We start from the raw sequence: 18,271 nt of genomic DNA, 5'->3' as shown, positions 1-18,271 counted from the left end.
ACCTTGGAGGCTTAGGCCTAGCCAGGCTGTTAATGAGGCTGTTCCATTAGCCATTCATTGTACCTGAGCAATCTCCCAGCCACACACACGCACAAGCACGCACGCAAACGTGCATGCGAGCACTTACACACACATACTAGAAGAGAGGTAGACCAGCCTCCCTTAGCCAAAAAGGCCATTCAGAAACCTCCTAGTATGCCCATCCCATCTGGGAACCTAGAAGCCCCCTCTGTGCCCCACCCCCCACCCCAGCTCAGTCACCAGTTTGAAATCCTAAAACAGTTCCAACTCCTGACACCCTAGGATCTGGAGCAGAGATGGACCTGGGACTATCAGATGATTGAAAATGGAGCTCAGAGCTTGGGAGCTGTTGAATGTGTTGTGGGGTGCAATCCAGTAGTTCAAGTACCTGCTTAACTGGAGCTCCTTTTTGGATAATTCTGACCCTGGAGGCCTTTGGCCCAGGAAGTTCATGTTAGTGGGGTCACTGCCTAAAGAATTTATTTTACCCTTCAAATTGGGGGTTTTCTGGCTTAACAGAGTATATCAGCAGGATATAAGTGCTTGTCTAAAGTATCCCCAAGTGACAATCAGACCCCAAATCCCGCATTCTAGCGACATAGGAAACCCGATACCCGGTAGCTCTGCCTCTCGCTGCTCCCTTCTTTGGGACCCTTTTCTGTGCTAAGGTCCCCTCTGTCCAGAGTCACCCTTCCTTTCTGATCTCTCTAGTGAACAGATGAGCCAGTGGAGAATAAGCCCTTCACATCACCTCAATTCATGGCTTAGAACTGCTGGGTGCCCCTTTGGCATGAGGTTAGGAGATAAAGACTACAAGTTGGGGGCATGCAACACCCCCCCCGAAGGTACAGGGCCACAGCTACGAAGGTGCCTCAGGAACCTCCCTTACCTCTCTCCAGGATCGGGAACAACACAGCTGTTCCGTCTTCAGTTACATATGGCCAAGCAGTCCGTGACTAGGTCTGCCAGGCCATGGCTTCCTCTGTGCCTGGGCCGAGATGTAGCAGGGGTGCGGGAAGCGGGCAGTTTCCCCTGCCTTCCGCTCCCAGGACCCTCACCTTTACCCCTGTTTCCCAGCAGAAGTGTCCCTTTTATACCTTAAACACATGTCCGTAGGGACCTTTGGGTCCCTAGAACCCCTTTCCAGCCCAAGATGGCAGGGCAGGTAGCAATGTGGGTAGAAAACAGCTGGGTGGCTGCCGTCCCAAAGAGACCTCATTTAGGAAGGAGATCTGCCTCCAAGTCCTGGGTCCCACTGTGACAGCATTTCTAAGGTGCTCACAGGAAGGGAGCCTTCCCTTCTTACAGACCTAGGAGTCATCCAACCGGAGGCGTCGGGGAGACCAGTGGGAGCTTATTCAAGGGAGAGTTAATATTGAGATCTATATCTGGGGCGGGGGCTCCCCCGCACTCCAGCTCCTAACACCAAAACCAAGGCCCCTTCAGCCGTCAGAGCAGAGGGAGAGGCAGGAGGTGGGGTTAACTCCTCCTCCAGAGGAACGAGCCCTCCAGTAGCTGTGGTGCAGTGTCTTTGAGGGAATAAACAGCTGGGAAAATTGGTCCTTTGACGTTGGCTCCTTGCAAGTTAGAGCTGATGCCTCTCCGAGAGGTCTTCCCTCTCAAGGTCTCGAATACAAGGTTGCGAATATAGGAGGCAGGCAAGTCCACCAGGTACCGTGACATCAGTGTACACGGATGTGCACTACCTTGGGGGGTGGGGTGTGTGTGTGTGTGTGTGTGTGTGTGTGTGTGTGTGTGTGTGTAGAAGCACGCTGGGGGAGGAGCGGCGGAGGGCTAGTTCGAGCCCTGGAAGAAACCATCTTGGCTGTTGCGTGCTTGGACACTCAGCCTACCCCCTTGGTTCATCCGGTAGTCCCAAGGCCCTGTAATCGGATCTGGGCAGGTTTACCCTCCCTGTTCTCTGGAGCCTTCTATCAGACTCAGCACCACAGGGCCTTTGCACATGCTGGTTACTCTGCCCAAAATCTCTTAGCCGAATTTGGCTTCTAATAGTCTATCCTCACCTGAAAGAGCCTTGGCAAAGATATCACCTCCTGGGAGCCTTCTCTTGCCTCTCTAAAGCAATCCTCCATCCCCTCAATGTGCCTCCTTTCTTCCACAGCATATCTGTGCTTGAATATTCATTTATTTTTTAGGGGTTTACACTGTGGTATCGGCATGATCATTGCTGAGTCCTCTGTGCTTAGCAGACAGGGTATAAAACAAGCACTCCATAAATACATGCTACAAAACAATCTCCCTCACTGGCTCATGCTGGAGTAAGGGGCTTAAATGTGCTGTTTCCCACCTCCAGTAGCTTCAGCAAGTTAAAGGGTGGAGGTTCAATGCCCTTCAGCTTGTCATAGCCCCGAGGCAGGCTGGGGTGAGCTCAAGGCCACTTAGCAGATAGAGTCCCCTTGGCCTACTGAGGGCTTAGGTGGGCAGAGGTGGCTCTGAGAGAGGCCGGGGCCTTGACGTGCTCCTGTGATGCTGTGGCGAGGACTGTGGCTGCTCTGGAAGCGCATTCACATCATCCAAGGCGCTGGGACCTAGGTTCACGTAAGCCGGGGACAGCCGCACGTAGTGGTCCCCAAGCAAAGAGCTCGCTACGTGCTCTACTTCCATCACCAGGGCTCTGAAGGTGGGTCGCGCTGCCGGGTCAGCCTCCCAGCATTGCAGCATCACCTGGTACCTGTAAAAAGAGGGATACCAGGTAGAGGGTGTCCTCCTACCCAGCGGTGCTGCAGCCCAATCCCTGCTGGACAAATAGAGATGAAGATATGTGACAGGGCCTAGAGCCCCATCAGGACAGCGCTGGCTCTTCTCATCCCTGAGATGCCTGGCAGAGGTCCAGATGCATCAGCAGTAAAGAGTTTTCAACAACTATGCCCTGGGGCCTTCTCTGTGTGATCTTAGGTGTGTTCTCTAACTTTTCTGTGCCTAGATGGCCTCTTCTGACCACAGCATGAGGGGCACAGGGTAAAAAGGCAGTTGTGAAATCCTCAGCACATGGCTAATAGGCTCACAAGCAAATAGGATCATTACATCTTTTTCAGATGAGAAATAAAGTGAGGATTAAACCCTGCAGAGAGAGAGTTGGGCATGGCGACACACCCCTGTAATTCCAGCAGTGCTGGGAGGTGGAGGGAGGAAGATCAGGAGTTCGAAGTCAGCTTTAGCTACAGAAATGGTTCCAGGCCAGCCTGGTCTACATAGTGAGTTCTAGGATAGCCAGAGATACATAGTGATATCCTGTCTCAAAAACAAACCAACACACACACCCAGGCACAGTGAAACATGCCTTTAATCCCAGAATTTGGAAGGTTGAAGCAGGAGAATCAGCCTGCATTCAAGGCTAGCCTGGGCTACAGAGTCTCAAAAAAAAAAAAAAAAAAAACTCATAAAAAAAAAAGAAAAGAAAAGAAAACAACAACAAAAACCTCTGCAGCAAAGACGTCCGGAAAGTGGGGCCTGAAGGAGAAGCATCTGGAGTGGCTCTGGCCGCACAGCGGTTCTGGGTTCTGAAGCTGCGGTTCTGTGGGTTGGCCTGCTGGATCTTAGAGATGCCTTGTCGTTGTAGGGATGGCATCCTGCCTTATAGTCTAAGTGTTTCAGACTCTCTGAGGGGCGTGTTGCTATAATACCCACTTTACAGATGAGCAAAACGGAGCCCAGCAAGGAAAAGGGACTCTCCCTACTGAGTGTACTCTGCCGTGTGCCACTTAGATCCCCTTTATCTTTTTGCTGGCTGAGAGTGTTGCTTGTTGATGGCTCTTAGCTGAAGCCTTCTCTAGGCAGAAGGGAAACATGTTTTCCAATCTCACGTCTGCTCACCAGGGACAGCTGTGACAGTGACTAATGCCTGGGACAGGGACCTGGCCCCTTGATCTCCATTTCTGAAAACTCCGGAGGGCCAGCCCAGCTCCCACAGCGCTGTAGAAGGGCTCCACCTTCCCATGCTTGTCATAGCCACCCTTCCCCTGGCTCTTTTGTCTCCCCAAACCTACACTAAAGCCCCCCACATAGAACTCTCCACCTTACTCTGTTCAGAGCGCCTGTCTTAGATACAGGCAGGCAGTAATGTTAATTTCCCTTACTTCAGACTGTATTCATTAGTAAAACAGATAACAGAAAGGTCAAGGCCAAGATGGGAGAGCTCTGAGAACTCCTCACACTTTCTGGAGCACAGCCTGGGACAGGAGTCATCCACAGCTCTACCTGTGACCTGGTTCTGCCTGTTCTAAGCATGCAGACCTGAGCACAGCCGAGGTGTGCCTGCTGATTAGGGAGCCAAACCTACCCCACGGGCACCGATGACACCAGCCGCCGCCGTCCCTCGGGAATGAGAAACCCTGAACTACATAAGGTGAAAAAGCCCTGATGCAGAGAGCAGAGGGACTGGTGTGGGAGCTAACGAAACCTTTCTTTGAGGCTGAGTGAGTGGCGGAGATGGGGAACGGCCCCTCTCTCTCCCTTTGCAGGAGTGGGGTGGGGAAAGAGATCTGGGAAACCAAACCACTGGCCTCAACCCAGACTCTGAGTTGGAATGCTGTTACCATGGCAACTGTGAGGGCCTCTCAGAGTCCTTCCTTGTATGGGGGTGGGACCAGTACACAGATTAGTAAACTGAGTCCTAGAGAGGCTCCCTTTCCTGGTCAACCAAAGGGTCAGACAAAAAGCCAGACAGGAGCTTGGTCTCCTGCCCCTCCCTTGTCTCCGGAGCCCAGCCCTGCCCCCACCCCCCACCCCCCAGCCCCCTTTACATACTCACAGTGAATTGGGACAATACTCAGGCTGAGGCAGGCGACGGCCCTGAGCCAGGAAGTCAGTGAGGTCAAAAGGGTTGATATGGGGGTACGGTGGGGCACCTCGTGTTAGCAGTTCCCACAGCAACACACCAAATGACCACTGTTGGAGAAAGGTGGGGAGACGTGACTCAACTATCACCCCAAGTCTGGGGGCAAGTGGGTCCTCCAGATCCTCTATCTCTCAGAGTCTTTCCCTGGAAATGAAGGACCCCACCTCTGCCTAGAGCTCATTCCTTAATACAGTACCCATTTCTTCCCTGTGTCTCCCACACCTTCAGAGTTAACAAGCCCTGGACAGTTCATAAGGAATGAAAGAATTCACAGACTTCTTTTGCCCTGGCAGATCCCGGATTCCATTTCCCATTTGCCCACGATGAATGAGCTATGGGGTTTTTCTAGCCTGGGGAGTGTCTGGGCTCAGGTTACGCAGAAGCGAGGCCAAATACTCTAAGGCATGGAGGTCAAGGGGACCCGGAGCAGAGGGTGCCTTACCACATCAGACTTGGTGGTGAACCGGTAGGTCTGGAGGCTCTCCAGGGCCATCCACTTGACAGGCAGGCGAGCGTGGCGCTGTTGCCGAACACTGTAGTATTCCTTGTCTAGGACGTCACGTGCCAGGCCGAAGTCAGCCACTTTGACTGTGAATGACTCGTCCAGCCTGCGAAGAGGGGCTCACACATGGAACTTATGTTCGGCTGGGACCGTGGCTCAGTGGCAGAGCACTTGCCTAAGAACTGACTCCCACCAGGTCTTGAGGTCCACCTGTCCCAAGCCCATCAAGAACCACACTGTCTAGCCCTGTACCAGGCAGACAGAAAAATGCCTAGGGCTGCAGAGCAAAGGGCAGACTGGGTCTTCTTCTCCTAAGGTGACCTTTAGCAGCTGCGTATCCCCATACCCTGTCCCTCCGTTTCACTCCAGCTACCGAGCCACTCACATGCAGTTCCTAGCAGCCAGGTCCCTGTGCACAAACTTCTGCCCTGCCAGGTACTCCATGCCACAGGCTACCTGCAGGCCAAAGCCGATGAGGTCCTTCACAGTGGGGTTCTGAAGGCATGAGGAGACAGGTGAGCATTGGCAGAGCTGGGTGCTGGCTGACACCTCCCACCCCGGTTGGCAGAGCACTGACCCTCTGAGGGGAGCGAATGAAACGAAGCAGGTCTCCATGGCGCATGTAGGGCAGCAGCACCCGGGGCAGCCCCTCGGGGGGTAGCATGATGCCGATGAGAGCCAGAATGTTTGAGTGATGGAGGCCACGCATGAGCAGCCCCTCCCGCAGGAAAGCCTCCACCTCCTGGACCTCTGTGATGCCTGGGGAGCAGCACAGGTCAGGCCAAGGGCAGGGAGGCCCTCTACCAGGGTCAGAGGGAGACTGCGGGGAAGGCGCCTCTCGGGGTTCACTTGGTAAAGCGGCAGCACAGCGGGAACAAAGGGCCTCCCAGCCCGAGGTCCCCCTTCTGCCCACCCAGCCTATGCGTCACTTACGACTCAAAGACTTGATGGCACAGTGGATTTGATTCTGTGCCTCGTCTGTATATTCTCCGTGGTAGACGACACCAAAGTGGCCTAGAATGATCAAGATGGTAACGAGGGACCTTAGCGTCCAGACTCACGGCATGCCCTCTATAACTAGCCACCTTGGAGCCCCAAGCTGGCCGGTGTGACATAAAAACCAAGCAGCAGCCACACAGTGGTGGAGGCATTTACAGTCCTCCCATGCCCGTTTATCCACACCAGCAGCCACTGAAGATTAAGGTCTCCAAAGATGACCCCACGGAGGCTCAGAAGTAGAAGCCTCAAGGACATACAAGTTAGCGAGAAGGCCAAGGCAGAGTCTACTCCAGCTGTCCCTCCAGCACATGTCAATCTCAAGACTCCTCCTCTGCCCCTGCCCCACCTCCCAACCCATCCCCCACACCTTTGCCAATGACTTGGTCACTATGGATGACCACTCGTTCATGGGGAATCAGTACATCCTTGACCTCGGCCAGGAGCGTCTTGTCCAGATCCTTGAGCCGGATAGACTCTGTCCGCAGCAGTGGGACACTTGTCCCATCCTCACTAGATTCTTCACCGCTCGGAGGTCCGGAAGCTGTATCATCGACGTCAGAGAGTGTTGTTGGGGAGAGGGAGTGAGAGCTTGTGGGGGAGGGGGAGCCCTGGCTTCCAGTGCCTCCCACCGTCTCACCGTGGCCATTTCCTCTGTAGTCAGAGCCAGAGTGGAATGCAGACATGGCCATGTCTCTGGGAGACCGATTCAGGGATGACAGGTCATCTAGGTTGGGAACAAGGACTGTGGAAAGACAAGCCCCGGGTGGTGAGCCTTCTCGAAGCTCCTGAGGACCAAGTCCCACTGAGGAAGTGTAGGAGGCCCCAAGTTCTGGGGATTGCAGATGCTACTGTGTGGAGGTACAGGCTGAGTCTAGATGAATGTGGGGAGCTCGCTCACCTAGCTGCTTTTTCCGTCTCTGGGCGTTGAAGACAAGGGCAATGGCCAGTGCAGCCACAAGCAGGATCAAGACCAGCAGCGCAATCAGGGGTATATTCTGTGAGGCCCTGCCTGGGCCTGACCGAACCACTTGGCCCAGGGTGTGACACCCACCACCTACACAGACCTGGAAGCAGATGGCAGTTTCAGCCCAGTCTGCAGCCCCTCAGCTCATGGTTTCTTGAAAGGGCCAGCTGCGTCACCTACCTGCAATGGGACACCATCCTTGCCAAGTTGCAGGGAGGGGGACAGGGGGCAGACCACCACGTCCCCCCGAAGCTCGTGTTGGCAGATCTCACCACCCACGGTCACGTTCACACTCACGCAGTCTGCCACAGCGCCAAGCCCAATGTACTGCAGAGACAGTCACGAGGGTCAGCCAGAGGCTGGACTCTCTCTTAATCGCCACTGTCCCGCCCTGCCCTGTCCCTTAGACCCACCTCAAACTTAACTGAATGCTCCTCAGGTTTCAGTGGAGCTAGGCCAGCTCTGGGCAGACTGGGCGGGGGCAGGAAGCGAAAACCAGGCAGTGTGAAGCCAGCTGCTCCATCCCCCCAGGCGCTCAGATTCCCGGTTGCCCAGCCCTGAGGGTTTCGGACCACATATTCAGGCAGGCGGCACTGACGCTGCTGTTCCAGAAACGGCCCTGCGCACTGCCGAGACCCACGTGAAATTAGTGAGGCGAATGGCCCAGCCCTGACCGCCCCGGGCTCCTCAGCCCAGTGTGAGGTGAAGTTGGACATCAGGGGGCTTGTCCAGCCTTCCTCCCTCCTGGCCACCACCTGCTCTGCTCACCCTGTTCTGCACTGTTCTTTGTCCATCATGGAATATTAGCGCTAGGTGCCACACCGAAGCCAGATGCTGGCCATGGATCGTGACGTGGGAGCCACTGTGGAGAAGGGAAGGGTGGTGGGTTTAGAGGACTCGGGGAGCTGGTTCTCTCATTTCTTGGAGGCCAAAGTAGTCAAGGAGGTGGCACTTACCTGTAACCACAGTTGGGGGTGATGTCCATCATGATGGGGTCTTCCTTGTAGTGAAAGGTCCAGGAGCCAGGCACCTCCGCACCTCCGATCTGCAGATGAACGGGGACCCTGGCTGGGCCAGCTCCAGGAGGTGTGACACATACAATCTGTTCCTCGCTGACCCTGCAGGAAGGAGAGATTGGGCACAGGGGCACCTTCTTGTGAGGAGAGGCTTACCTCCTCCGGGTTTAGTAATCCCTCCTATTTCTTCTGTTGCTTGACTTTCCCACCCACCCATACTCCATGGGTCTGGAGATAGGAAGCTCTCAGTAAGACCTCCAAGAAGACAGGGACGGGAACAAGCTCCTGTACCCTTGACTGGAGACAGTGGCCTCTGTGGTGGGCTCTCTTGTCTCTGGGCTGGAAGGGACAGCAGCTCCTTCTTGGAACTGATCCCTACATTGACCATGTGACCCAGCCCTCTTCTCTCCCCACTGGCAGTATCTAGGCGCCCGCTAGTGCGGCTCCCCGGGTGGGTACAGAAGAAAGGGTCTCACAAGTAAGAGGTTGTCCCCATCGGGGATCGGGAAGGCAGGGACTACATCGTACCTGAGGCTTGGGGGACCTTAGGCAGCAGCCTGGAGGAACCTGTTAGGTTCCCTCAGATATCAGGCCAACTCAGGATGCAGATACAAGTTGGAGTCTCCCAAGGGCAGGGGCCTGTGGCCTCCCGTCATTTTGCCTGATAACACTTACTGTTCCAACTGGCACTGAGTTCCGTTGACCAGCACTGCTCGGCTGGTGCCTACAGACAGGCTCTGGCCCTCGAGGGTGAGATAAGTACCCCCAGCCCGCGGGCCAAAGTCAGGTTGGATTGATGTCAGCAGTGGTTCCTAAGAGAATATGGAAATGGAACCTTTCATCCCAAGTCCATCCCTCTGTACCACCCACGGACCAAGGGCAAAGCCCGAGCAGTGTGACCTCACCACGAAAGAGAAGCCTTGCCGAACAGAGCTGCCTTCCACCCGGAAGTGCTTGCCTGCTGGTGTGTTGGCGATGAGAAGGCTCACATTTGTAGTCCCTGCTTCCTGGGTGACTAGAGGCTCCAGCTCACATTCAAGTTCTTCTACAAACGCTTTGTGGAAATCTGGCCTGGGACACCAGGAAGGGAAACATGAGGTCAGTCAGGAATCACACAGGGCTGGCCATATGCCTGCCACAAGTCACGAGGCTTATTGAACCTAAGAATGGCATCTACACCCATGCCTTTTTCTGACAGCAGACAGGACTGAGTGGGACAGGGTCCCATAACTAAACAGACAAATAGGGCACGTGCAGGCTCAAAAAGGGACAGAGACATATTAGACACGAGAAGTCAATATAGCTTGTCCCTACCCTTCCCAGAACATGGTCTCAGAAACGAGGGGCTGCTTGGCCACTCTCGATCAGGGACAAGGAAGGCAGGGGCCATGTCATACCTGTGGCTTGAAGAGTCCTTAGGCAGCAGGCGGCAGGGACTTTGGCCCACGGTGACCTGGTGAGTTCCCTCAGGTACCACATCAGGACGCAGGTAGAAGTTGGAGCCGCATAAGGTGAGCCTTGTACTGCCCCTCAGAGGTCCACTGTGAGGATAGAACTGAAGTGGAGAGAACAGCCCCCGTTTTTGTGTGGGGTTGGACTCGTCCAGCCCCTCCTGCTTCCCCCAGAGTCCCCTGCTAATGCCTCTTGCCTATCTCACACTCCGCCATTCTAGGTCACAGGCTAGTCCTCATTTAGACTTTTTTCCTGCCTCCCAAGTCTTTCTGTGTGCCATCCCCTCTGACAAGAACGCCTTCCTTATGGGCATTTCAGAGCGAGGAAGATCGTGATCAGAATTTTTTGACACCCCTCACACACACACCCCTGCTTGTCCCTCTGTTACCTGAGCCCTGGTGGGGGAAGCTGTACCTCAGTGATCTCAGGTGGACAGAGGTCCTGTTGCCAGGAGCTAGGACACTCCTTCTGCCGGCCACACCGGTCCCCACACCAGCCGCATCCCATGAAACGCTGTGCTCTCAGGCAGCGCCAACAGGTGAGGAAGTGTCGGCAGCCGGGGCCCTGGATGGGCACCTTGAAGACCTTGGGGTGACGAACAGGTGGCTCAGGGATGGCTAAGGGTGGGAACTGGGCCCCATCGACCCTTTGTAGATTAGAGAGGTAAGGTCTGCATATCAATGCCTCTCTAGGTTTGACAGAGAGGCTGTGATACCACCACCTGAACCCCAAGTTCTGACCCGGCACACCTCACCTGGTCCCCGGAGGCAAAGAGTAGGTCATTCCCAAGGCGACTGACGTCCCGGTGAATAGGATGCCCGCTGCTGCCCAGGGAAAAGTTGGACACATACAGCAAGTAGCTGAATGATCTGGCTATCTCCACCTGTCATAGGTCAGCTATGAGAAAAACAGCAGGGGACAGGGGACAGGAACGCAGAAACAGATGGGGGGGGGGGAGGGTGAAGGACCTACCTGTAGGATACGCCCATCCGCAGTGCCCATGTGGGCCACCGTAACATTGCCAAGGCGTGTCACGTGCAGCGCAGTGACCTTCACGGACCCTAACAGTCCATTGAATAGGTCCACACGTAGGAAGGCGTTGCTGGCCAGCAGAGGGAAGTAGTGGCAGCGGAAGCTGGGCCCGGGGCCCTCTACACCAGGCTGGGGACATCCAGGCAAGAGAAAGAGCCAGGGTTCAGGACTGTGCACGGACTCTTCCGGCCACTCCAAACTGCTACCCCTCACCTTGCTGACTAGAGGAGGCCCAGAGCCTGCCCCTTACCTGCTACTGCCCTGCTCACAGGCTCTTGGAGATAGCAAGGGCAGGGAAGAGAGGAGGCCAGTCCAGGGAGCCAGATCCCCTGCTGAAGGGACTCTGGCCAGTACAGCTCTGGCAGGCCTTCCCCTTCTCTCCCATTTCCTCTGCCTTGCTAAAAACCGTTTGATTACATTCCCGAAGCTAGCCATCGAGATCTATTCCCCTATTTGGCCACTTCCTCCTCTTGAGGCTGACCACCCAGGTGCAGCTATCAAGAGTGTTAAAGCACAGCAATCAAAAGTCCCCTTTGATTCACCTAATGAACATGCCCAATTAAAATTAAACACTTCGGGCTGGAGAGATGGCTCAGCGGTTAAGAGCACTGACTGCTCTTCCAGAGGTTCTGAGTTCAATTCCCAGCACCCACATGGCAGCTCACAACTGTTTGTAACTCCAAGATCTGACACCTTCACACAGACATATATGCAGGCAAAACATCGATACACATAAAAAAAATTAAAAAAATAAAAAATTAAAAAAAAATTAAACACCTCATCCTAACGCAAGGTTTCCCCTTTTACCTTTAAAAACTGCCATTTGCCTACATGCTACGTCTGTCCCCTCTCTATCCAGAGACAGTCCTTTGTCCCTCTGGGGCCAATACCCCCGTCCCCTGTCCCGTGTCCCTTCCCCTTCTCCCTCATCCCCTGCTGCCTTTACCACAGCATCCTAGCCCGTTCTAACCCAGACCTCCCCTTTTCTCTTCTTAAGAAAGACACCTGCAGGGTCATCTGCGGCTGTTTTCTGCCTGAGTCAGGGAGCAGCCACTTTAACTTTTCTTCCCTGCTTAATAAAGGATCTCTCTGTGAAAACAGGTGTTTAGGTGTGGTTTGTGCCTAATCCGGGGTCTCGGAGGCAGCCCTGCTATGTGGGAGTCCCCTTCAACTACTCCCTGCCTTATCCTGCTAGGTCCAATCTGATGATGAATTATGGAGTCTTGTAGACCCAGCTGGTCCTCACATCCATTCATTTATCCAAGGCCTCACAGCCCCTCAAGATCCAAGGCACTCTTAACCAGAGTACTCTCCCGCCCCCTGCTGGCTGTACTCTGCCTTTGTAAGTCATTGTAGCAAACGTCTGTTCTGGGCTTCAGTTTCCCTGTGCAGGGGACTGGATTCTGAGGTTCAGTGGCTTCCCAAGATTGGCTACATGGGTTCCCTGAGATTCCATAGATCCTTCAGTTACCTCCCTCAGGTACAAAAATAAAACAAGGCTAGCCCATGACCTGAATGCCAGATTAAGCCTAAGAAGCTGGGAGATTGTGAGTTGAACCTGCTAGAGTCAGGCTCGCTATTCTCAAAGGGAGTTCCAGGACAGTCAGGACTGTTACACAGAGAAACCCTGTCTCGAAAAAGCAAAACCAAAACAAAAGAAAAAAAAAGGTTGGGAGACACAAACCTCTCCTTTGCTCTTAGCTAAGAGGTGTAAATTCTTAGGACAGAGTTGTGGATGGTCCTGGAAAGTAGGAAGCCAATGTATGTATTCAAGATGCTGGGGTTGGGGTAGAGGAACAGGAAGGGCCAGGAGAGAGCCTTAGGTGTTCAGAACCTGTTTCAGTTCACACAGAGTTGACCCATTCCTAGACCTCAGTGATGATAAGCAGGCCCAGGGAAGGGGAGGGGCAAGAGCAAGCAGTGTTGAGTCTAGACACCCCACCTGATCTGGGTCCATATCCTGTTTGGGTGGGGACCTGGACTTTGTCATCATTTGAGAAGGAAAGGGGCCTGGCCCTAGCCAGAAGCTTGCCAGGTGTTTTCATCATGACTCAGGGACAGGTGTGGCTCTGGTGCTCAGAGGCACTAACTCAGGTAAGAACACACCCCGTTTGTTTCCCTCTAGGCCCTAGAGGGTCTTAGATTTGGGTCTTAGGATTGACTAAGGTTTCTAGCCCTGAAAACACTGGCTTTAAGTGTCCCATTTCCCCACAGCTGTTCCATACCCTCCCTGAACCCACGTAGGCAGGCACTAGTCTTTAGATCAACCATCATGAGTACACTGTGGCTGCTACAGTGGCGACACACTTAAAGTCACTGGACAAACACTGATTTACATATCTTTAGAGACCTGGCATACCTCCACACCTAGCGCCTGTAGGCAGGGCCCAAGATTAGCTCTCCTGGTGCCTGGTACCATGCACTCATGGCCCCTCTAGCTAAGTTGGGAGAAGTTCTGATTTCTCATCTAGATTCAGACAAAAAGTTCTTACTCCCAGGGTTTCTCAACCGAAGTGTACTCAGCTGAGGGGAGGGGTTAGAGATCTCCACTCCAAGGCTAGGGATGTTGCTCAGCAACAGAACACTTGCCTAAGATGTCCAAGGCCCTGAGTTCAGTCTCTAGTATAGGAGAAATAAATAGAGAAAGAAAGAAAGAAAGAGAGAGAGAGAGAGAGAGAAAGAGAGAAAGAAAGAGAAAGAGAGAAAGAAAGAGGAATTTTCCCTAGGCCTGGTGCATGCTTTTAATACTAGCATTTGAGAGGTGAAGGCAGGAAAATCTTGAATTCAAGGCCAACCTGAGCTATATATACAATGTGTTCAAGGCCAACTTTGGCTATATAGCAAATCCTGCCTCAAAAACCAAAAACAAACAAATAAAAAAGGCTGAAGATATAACAACCCATGGTAGAGGCTTAGCGCACATGAGGCTCTGGATTTGGTCCTTCAAGTTCTAAAAAGAAAAATGAATTCCTCCCCCAACACTACATGTAAAATCGATGCCTCCGGGGCATTAATGGGAGCTGGAAATCAATCAGCCGAGAGTGTCACAGCCACTCTCGAGTGTGCCAGGCCTGGTGGCACAGGCCTATAACCTTAGCTACTCCAGAGGCTGAAGCAGGAGGATTACAAGTTCAAGCATTGATTGGGTTTAGAGAATGAGTTCAAGGCCAGCCTGGGTAACTTTAGTGAGCCTCTGTTTCCAAATTCCAAGTATAAAGAGAGAGGAGGGTGCTGGAGATACAGCTTATGGTAGAGCATTTGACTACCCGGTGTGAGGCCCCAGCTTCAAACCCCAATTCCTAGTATGTCCAAAACAGGTGGTGATGGTGGGGGGGGGGGATACAAACAAAAACTGTCAGAGCTGAGCCAAGGGCACTGGGTGGCCAGAGACTCCAAGGGTGTGGCTGTGGGCCACTTGATAGAAGGCCGTTCATCCAGCACCCCATCCTACCTTTTTTCTTGCTCTAATCTCTCAATAGTCTTTGGTGAGACTATTTGAATGCTTTCAAGGAGATAGCTTTCATTTTTTGTCCTCAAGAAAGCATTTTTGTTTTTATATTTTATTTTTATTTTTGGCCCTCAAACCCAGGCCTCACATCTCCTAGGCCCTCAAGGTAGCATTTTAAAGACATCCTGTTTCCTGTTTGTTTTTTCTGTTCTTGCTCCCTGACATGATGCGCGGCTGTGAGACCTCCTGCCTGGAGCAGGGCCCTGACTACAGTGACAGAAAGGCCAGGGTGGACCAGTTCCAACCAGCCCTTCCTACGCCTTTACTCATCCTCAATTGCTTATAGTTGCTTGCACAAGACTGGGGTGAGGTTTCCAGGAAGCTTCTAGAAGCTGGGCTGAAACTGCCTTTCCACTATGTTCCAGATTTTCCTGTAATGACCCGTGGAGAACGGGTTAGTAAATCACAGACCGCGCAGGCTCCCTAGGAAGCCCCCAGACTCCCGAGGTTCCCTGGAACCTGTTGGGATGGGGGTTTTCTGGCAACCCTGCCTGGCCGTCTTTGAAGGCAGAACAGCACAGTGCCTTTATAGGGGAGCGAAACTGTGTTGGTAAGCAGCTGTGAATCTTTGTGTATATATCCTTCTCTGTGTCCCAGAGGGTGTGGGTGGGGGGCAGGCTGGAGGGGAATTTGACCTGGAATTTGGAAGTTGTGCTGGCAGAGGCAACTATGATGTAAGCCCCTCCTCACATAGCCAGGGAAAGCACCTTAAAAAAAAAATCAGATGACAGGAAGGGTTAGAGACCAAACGAGGCAGAGGCGTGGGCCTCATGCTGGGATGTGCTTCAGTATGGCCTTTATTTGTCTGCTTTCCCCAACTACCTCTAGAACTTAGGAACTGCCAAGAAGAGAATGCTTCCTTCTGCCTGCCTTCTCCCACCCAGACCCTGTCAGGGATAGCAAGGAAATGGCCTGTCTTCAGCCCCACAGAGTACTCACAGGTCAAGGGCCTGCTCTTTCTGCTCACCGGATTAGGACAAAGACTGGGTGTCTGGAAGAAGTCGAGGTCTCTCCAGGGGCGAGGAGAAGTTGAATTGTCGCAACAGCTTTCTACACCCTTTTCAATCAGGGCGTCCAGCTGGTAAATGGGGAAGGCACATACAACAGAGTTGGGACCCATCCCAGGGCTACCATCCCTGACAGTCACGAAGACCCCAAATAGCACTTCCTGGCCCTCTGAGGCGCTCAGCTCCAAAGCCAGTTTGGCATCCACTGGAGCAGAGTGGGCTGCCTGAAGCACTGGGTAGGGCTGTGTGCTCTGTGGGACTCCCCGACGCCGACGGCGTTTAGGTGCAAAATGGCAGTCCAGGACCAGCTCCCGGTAGGCGCCCATCTCCGGCTCCACAGCATTGAGCCGGGCCACACGAGTCTGCAGGGCGCTCGCAGGGCTTGTGACACTGGTAGGTTGCACGGTCAGAAAGTAGACAAAGTCTCCTGAGCGGAAGCTGTGCACATATTCAATAGGGTAGGAGGCCAGATATTTGGGCAGCACAGACAGCGAAGGAAAACCTGGTTGGAATCCAGAAGCATCGGCCTTAAGGCGCCGGATGGACACTGAGTGTGGGCTAAAGCTAGCGGCCAACTCTGGGTCTAGTGAAGATGCCACATAGAAGTAGGAGGCATGGCCCTGCTCCACCACAGTCACACGAGTGCCCAGGGGGCTAGCCACACAGTCCGGGCAGGCCTCGGGATGGTTATTGTTTGCTGAGAAGAGGCAGGCTGGTGCTGCTAAGTGCAGGGCTTTCTCCCGAGGCTCCAGCTCGTACAGGAAGCAGCGGCCCTGTAGGGTTGAGCCACAGCTGACCAGGGCCGGCAAACCCGGCTCTATCACCAGCACTAGTGTGTCTGTATCGTTTGGTGGTCCGTGAGGGCCTGGACCACAGCTGGCACAAGTCTGGCAGCCAGGATCCCCGACAGGGCCGGTGGTCAGGCTCTCTATATCCTGCAGATCAGGCCCAAGCACGTGCAGGCGATTGCGTGTAGCCACAAACACGGCACTCCCATCTTCGCTGTCCTCGTAGGTTGCCATGGCCTGTACCTGGCCACCCGCGGAGAAGCTCGGGACCACATACTTTACATTAAAGTCTCGGGAGGCTGAGAAGGGTATTCGTGGGCACTGCCAGTCCAGGTTGGTGGACGCCGGCGGCCACAAAAGAAGCATTAGCAGTAGAGAGGACTGTAGCAGCAGCAGACGCAGCCCCATTCGGACTGAGCTGGAACCCCTCGGCAATCTCAGAAGGTCCAGGACTTGACCCACCAGACTCAGGTCCGAGCTGAGACCAGCATTAAGTAGCGGTACTGAAAGCTCCTGGGCAGCTGACCCCGGCTCTGGTTCCTGGCCAGTCCAACCTTTCCCCCTGCCCTGTGGTCTGAGCACCTGGCTGTGGACCCACGGGCAGGGCAATGGTGCGACCACTTCACTTGCGGCTCCAGCGGCTTCTTCTAGCTGCGCTGCCGCCACAGCTACTTGGATCAAAGTCGAAAGGCTCCGGCCCCGTGGGTGCGGCCGGGCTGGGGGCGGGGCTACGGGCGGAGCCCTGTTGAAGGCGCTGCTGTCTTTCCAGCCCCGTCTGACTCTTTCCAACCCTGAGAAGGGAAGGCTGTCTCCTATATCCGCTCTTGGATGTGCATTTTTCAGTGGCCTGCGGGTGGGTGTGAGTGGAGTGGCCTGGGAAGGAGTATTCCTGAACCATCCGATTCCCCCACAACCCACCTGGTTGAGGCGAGAATGCTGCAGGGCACTATGGTTCTTCTCTCCCCCACGGCCCTCACTCACAGGAACTCGCTCAGACACCAGTGTTCACTATGTGGGGAACGGAGACCAGGAAGACACAGGACAGTGGTGCGTGGGGCTCCAGAATGGAACACTATAGGACACACTTTCTGTGGGTGGGCACCATAATCCCAGGTGCCTATTTTGAGCAGTGTCAGAGGAAGGTACGGTGTGCCCTGTCCTGCCTGCCCAGAGCCATAAGGGTTAATGGACTCCGCCCCACCCCCAGCTGGATAGTAGCCAGAGGTAACCTATGTGAAGATCCAGCCCTCTAGTCTGATCCTGTCACTGTGGTCTCAGTGTGTGGAAATCCAGGACAGGAGGGGAGAGGTAAAGGGTTCTCCCCCAGCGCCCTGATGTGGGAGAAGAAGTAAGGGCTCTGACTTCTGGGGCACCTCTGGTCTGCTCTGAGCAGAACTGATGCTGAACTAGAGAGGCTGGATATCTACAGGTGCTAGAGCAGCCACCAGAAGCACTTAGGGGCTAACTGCTCACCAGAACCACCAGGGATGTCTGGCTTCGAATCACCCTGGTTCCAAAGGGTTGATCTGATGCCCTGGTCAGGAGCAAGTTGAAAAAAAAAGCACAAAATAGGCAAGGAAGGGACCTAGGGCATATGTGCAGGGTACACACCAAGCCTGCTTCTGAGGGTCTTAGGAGTATGGGAAGGTGGCCTGTTGCCGTGTTAATTCAAACACGATCTGTGTTCAAACCAGTAACTAAGATTATGCTGCCAATTAAGTACAACTGTCATGGTGCATCCTTAACATGGCCCATGCTAATTCATACATGTTCTCTGGTGTGGTTTTAGTGGCAAAAATAATTGTGGTCCTACTTACAGAGACTGCATGAAGGGGGTTCTGACAGCCTGAAGACAACATTATCAGGCAATTCTCTCTTTAGTTAGGCCTTTTGCTTCTGATCAGTGAGATGGTTAAGCTGCAGCAGGACCAGGAGACTGCCCACCCCTCCCCACTCCCCCCCCATGAGCAAGTTGGAGGCCTTCTGCACTGTGCCCTGGGTTGCCCCAGGGTCTTACAGCAGAGGGAATGGAACTAGTCCTTTACTGCTGAGCCTCCTGAGTGTCCACAGTATTTCTTTTTACTTATTATATAGCATATATGACTGCAGGCTAGAATAGGGCAC

The 18,271-nt window shown here is 53.8% G+C and overlaps 1 protein-coding gene across 2 annotated transcripts; it reads right to left on the bottom strand.

Moving 5' to 3' along the window:
- Positions 1 to 2,147: 2,147 nt before the first annotated feature.
- On the bottom strand, positions 2,148 to 16,834 carry Mst1r (macrophage stimulating 1 receptor). Of its 2 annotated transcripts, XM_037207918.1 has the most exons (20): positions 15,320 to 16,834; positions 10,785 to 10,973; positions 10,567 to 10,695; positions 10,227 to 10,397; positions 9,758 to 9,915; positions 9,266 to 9,431; positions 9,036 to 9,172; positions 8,301 to 8,462; positions 8,113 to 8,206; positions 7,758 to 7,970; positions 7,525 to 7,671; positions 7,279 to 7,444; positions 7,018 to 7,122; positions 6,748 to 6,921; positions 6,315 to 6,395; positions 5,959 to 6,140; positions 5,767 to 5,876; positions 5,322 to 5,487; positions 4,793 to 4,929; positions 2,148 to 2,713 (listed from the first exon to the last, which is right to left on the bottom strand). In XM_037207918.1, the coding sequence occupies exons 1-20, from the start codon at positions 16,553 to 16,555 to the stop codon at positions 2,455 to 2,457; spliced, it is 4,182 nt and encodes a 1,393-aa protein (XP_037063813.1). In that variant the 5' UTR covers positions 16,556 to 16,834; the 3' UTR covers positions 2,148 to 2,454. The 2 variants fall into 2 exon arrangements, with proteins under 2 accessions (XP_037063813.1, XP_028742903.1); XM_028887070.2 differs by having other exon boundaries at positions 6,748 to 7,122.
- Between the last annotated feature and the right edge of the window lie 1,437 nt (positions 16,835 to 18,271).

Source organism: Peromyscus leucopus, chromosome 7 (genome assembly GCF_004664715.2).
Source record: "Peromyscus leucopus breed LL Stock chromosome 7, UCI_PerLeu_2.1, whole genome shotgun sequence".
NCBI lineage: Eukaryota > Metazoa > Chordata > Mammalia > Rodentia > Cricetidae > Peromyscus > Peromyscus leucopus.
The sequence above is the reverse complement of the archived record's forward strand: the minus strand, read 5'-3'. Positions and strand labels throughout refer to the sequence as shown.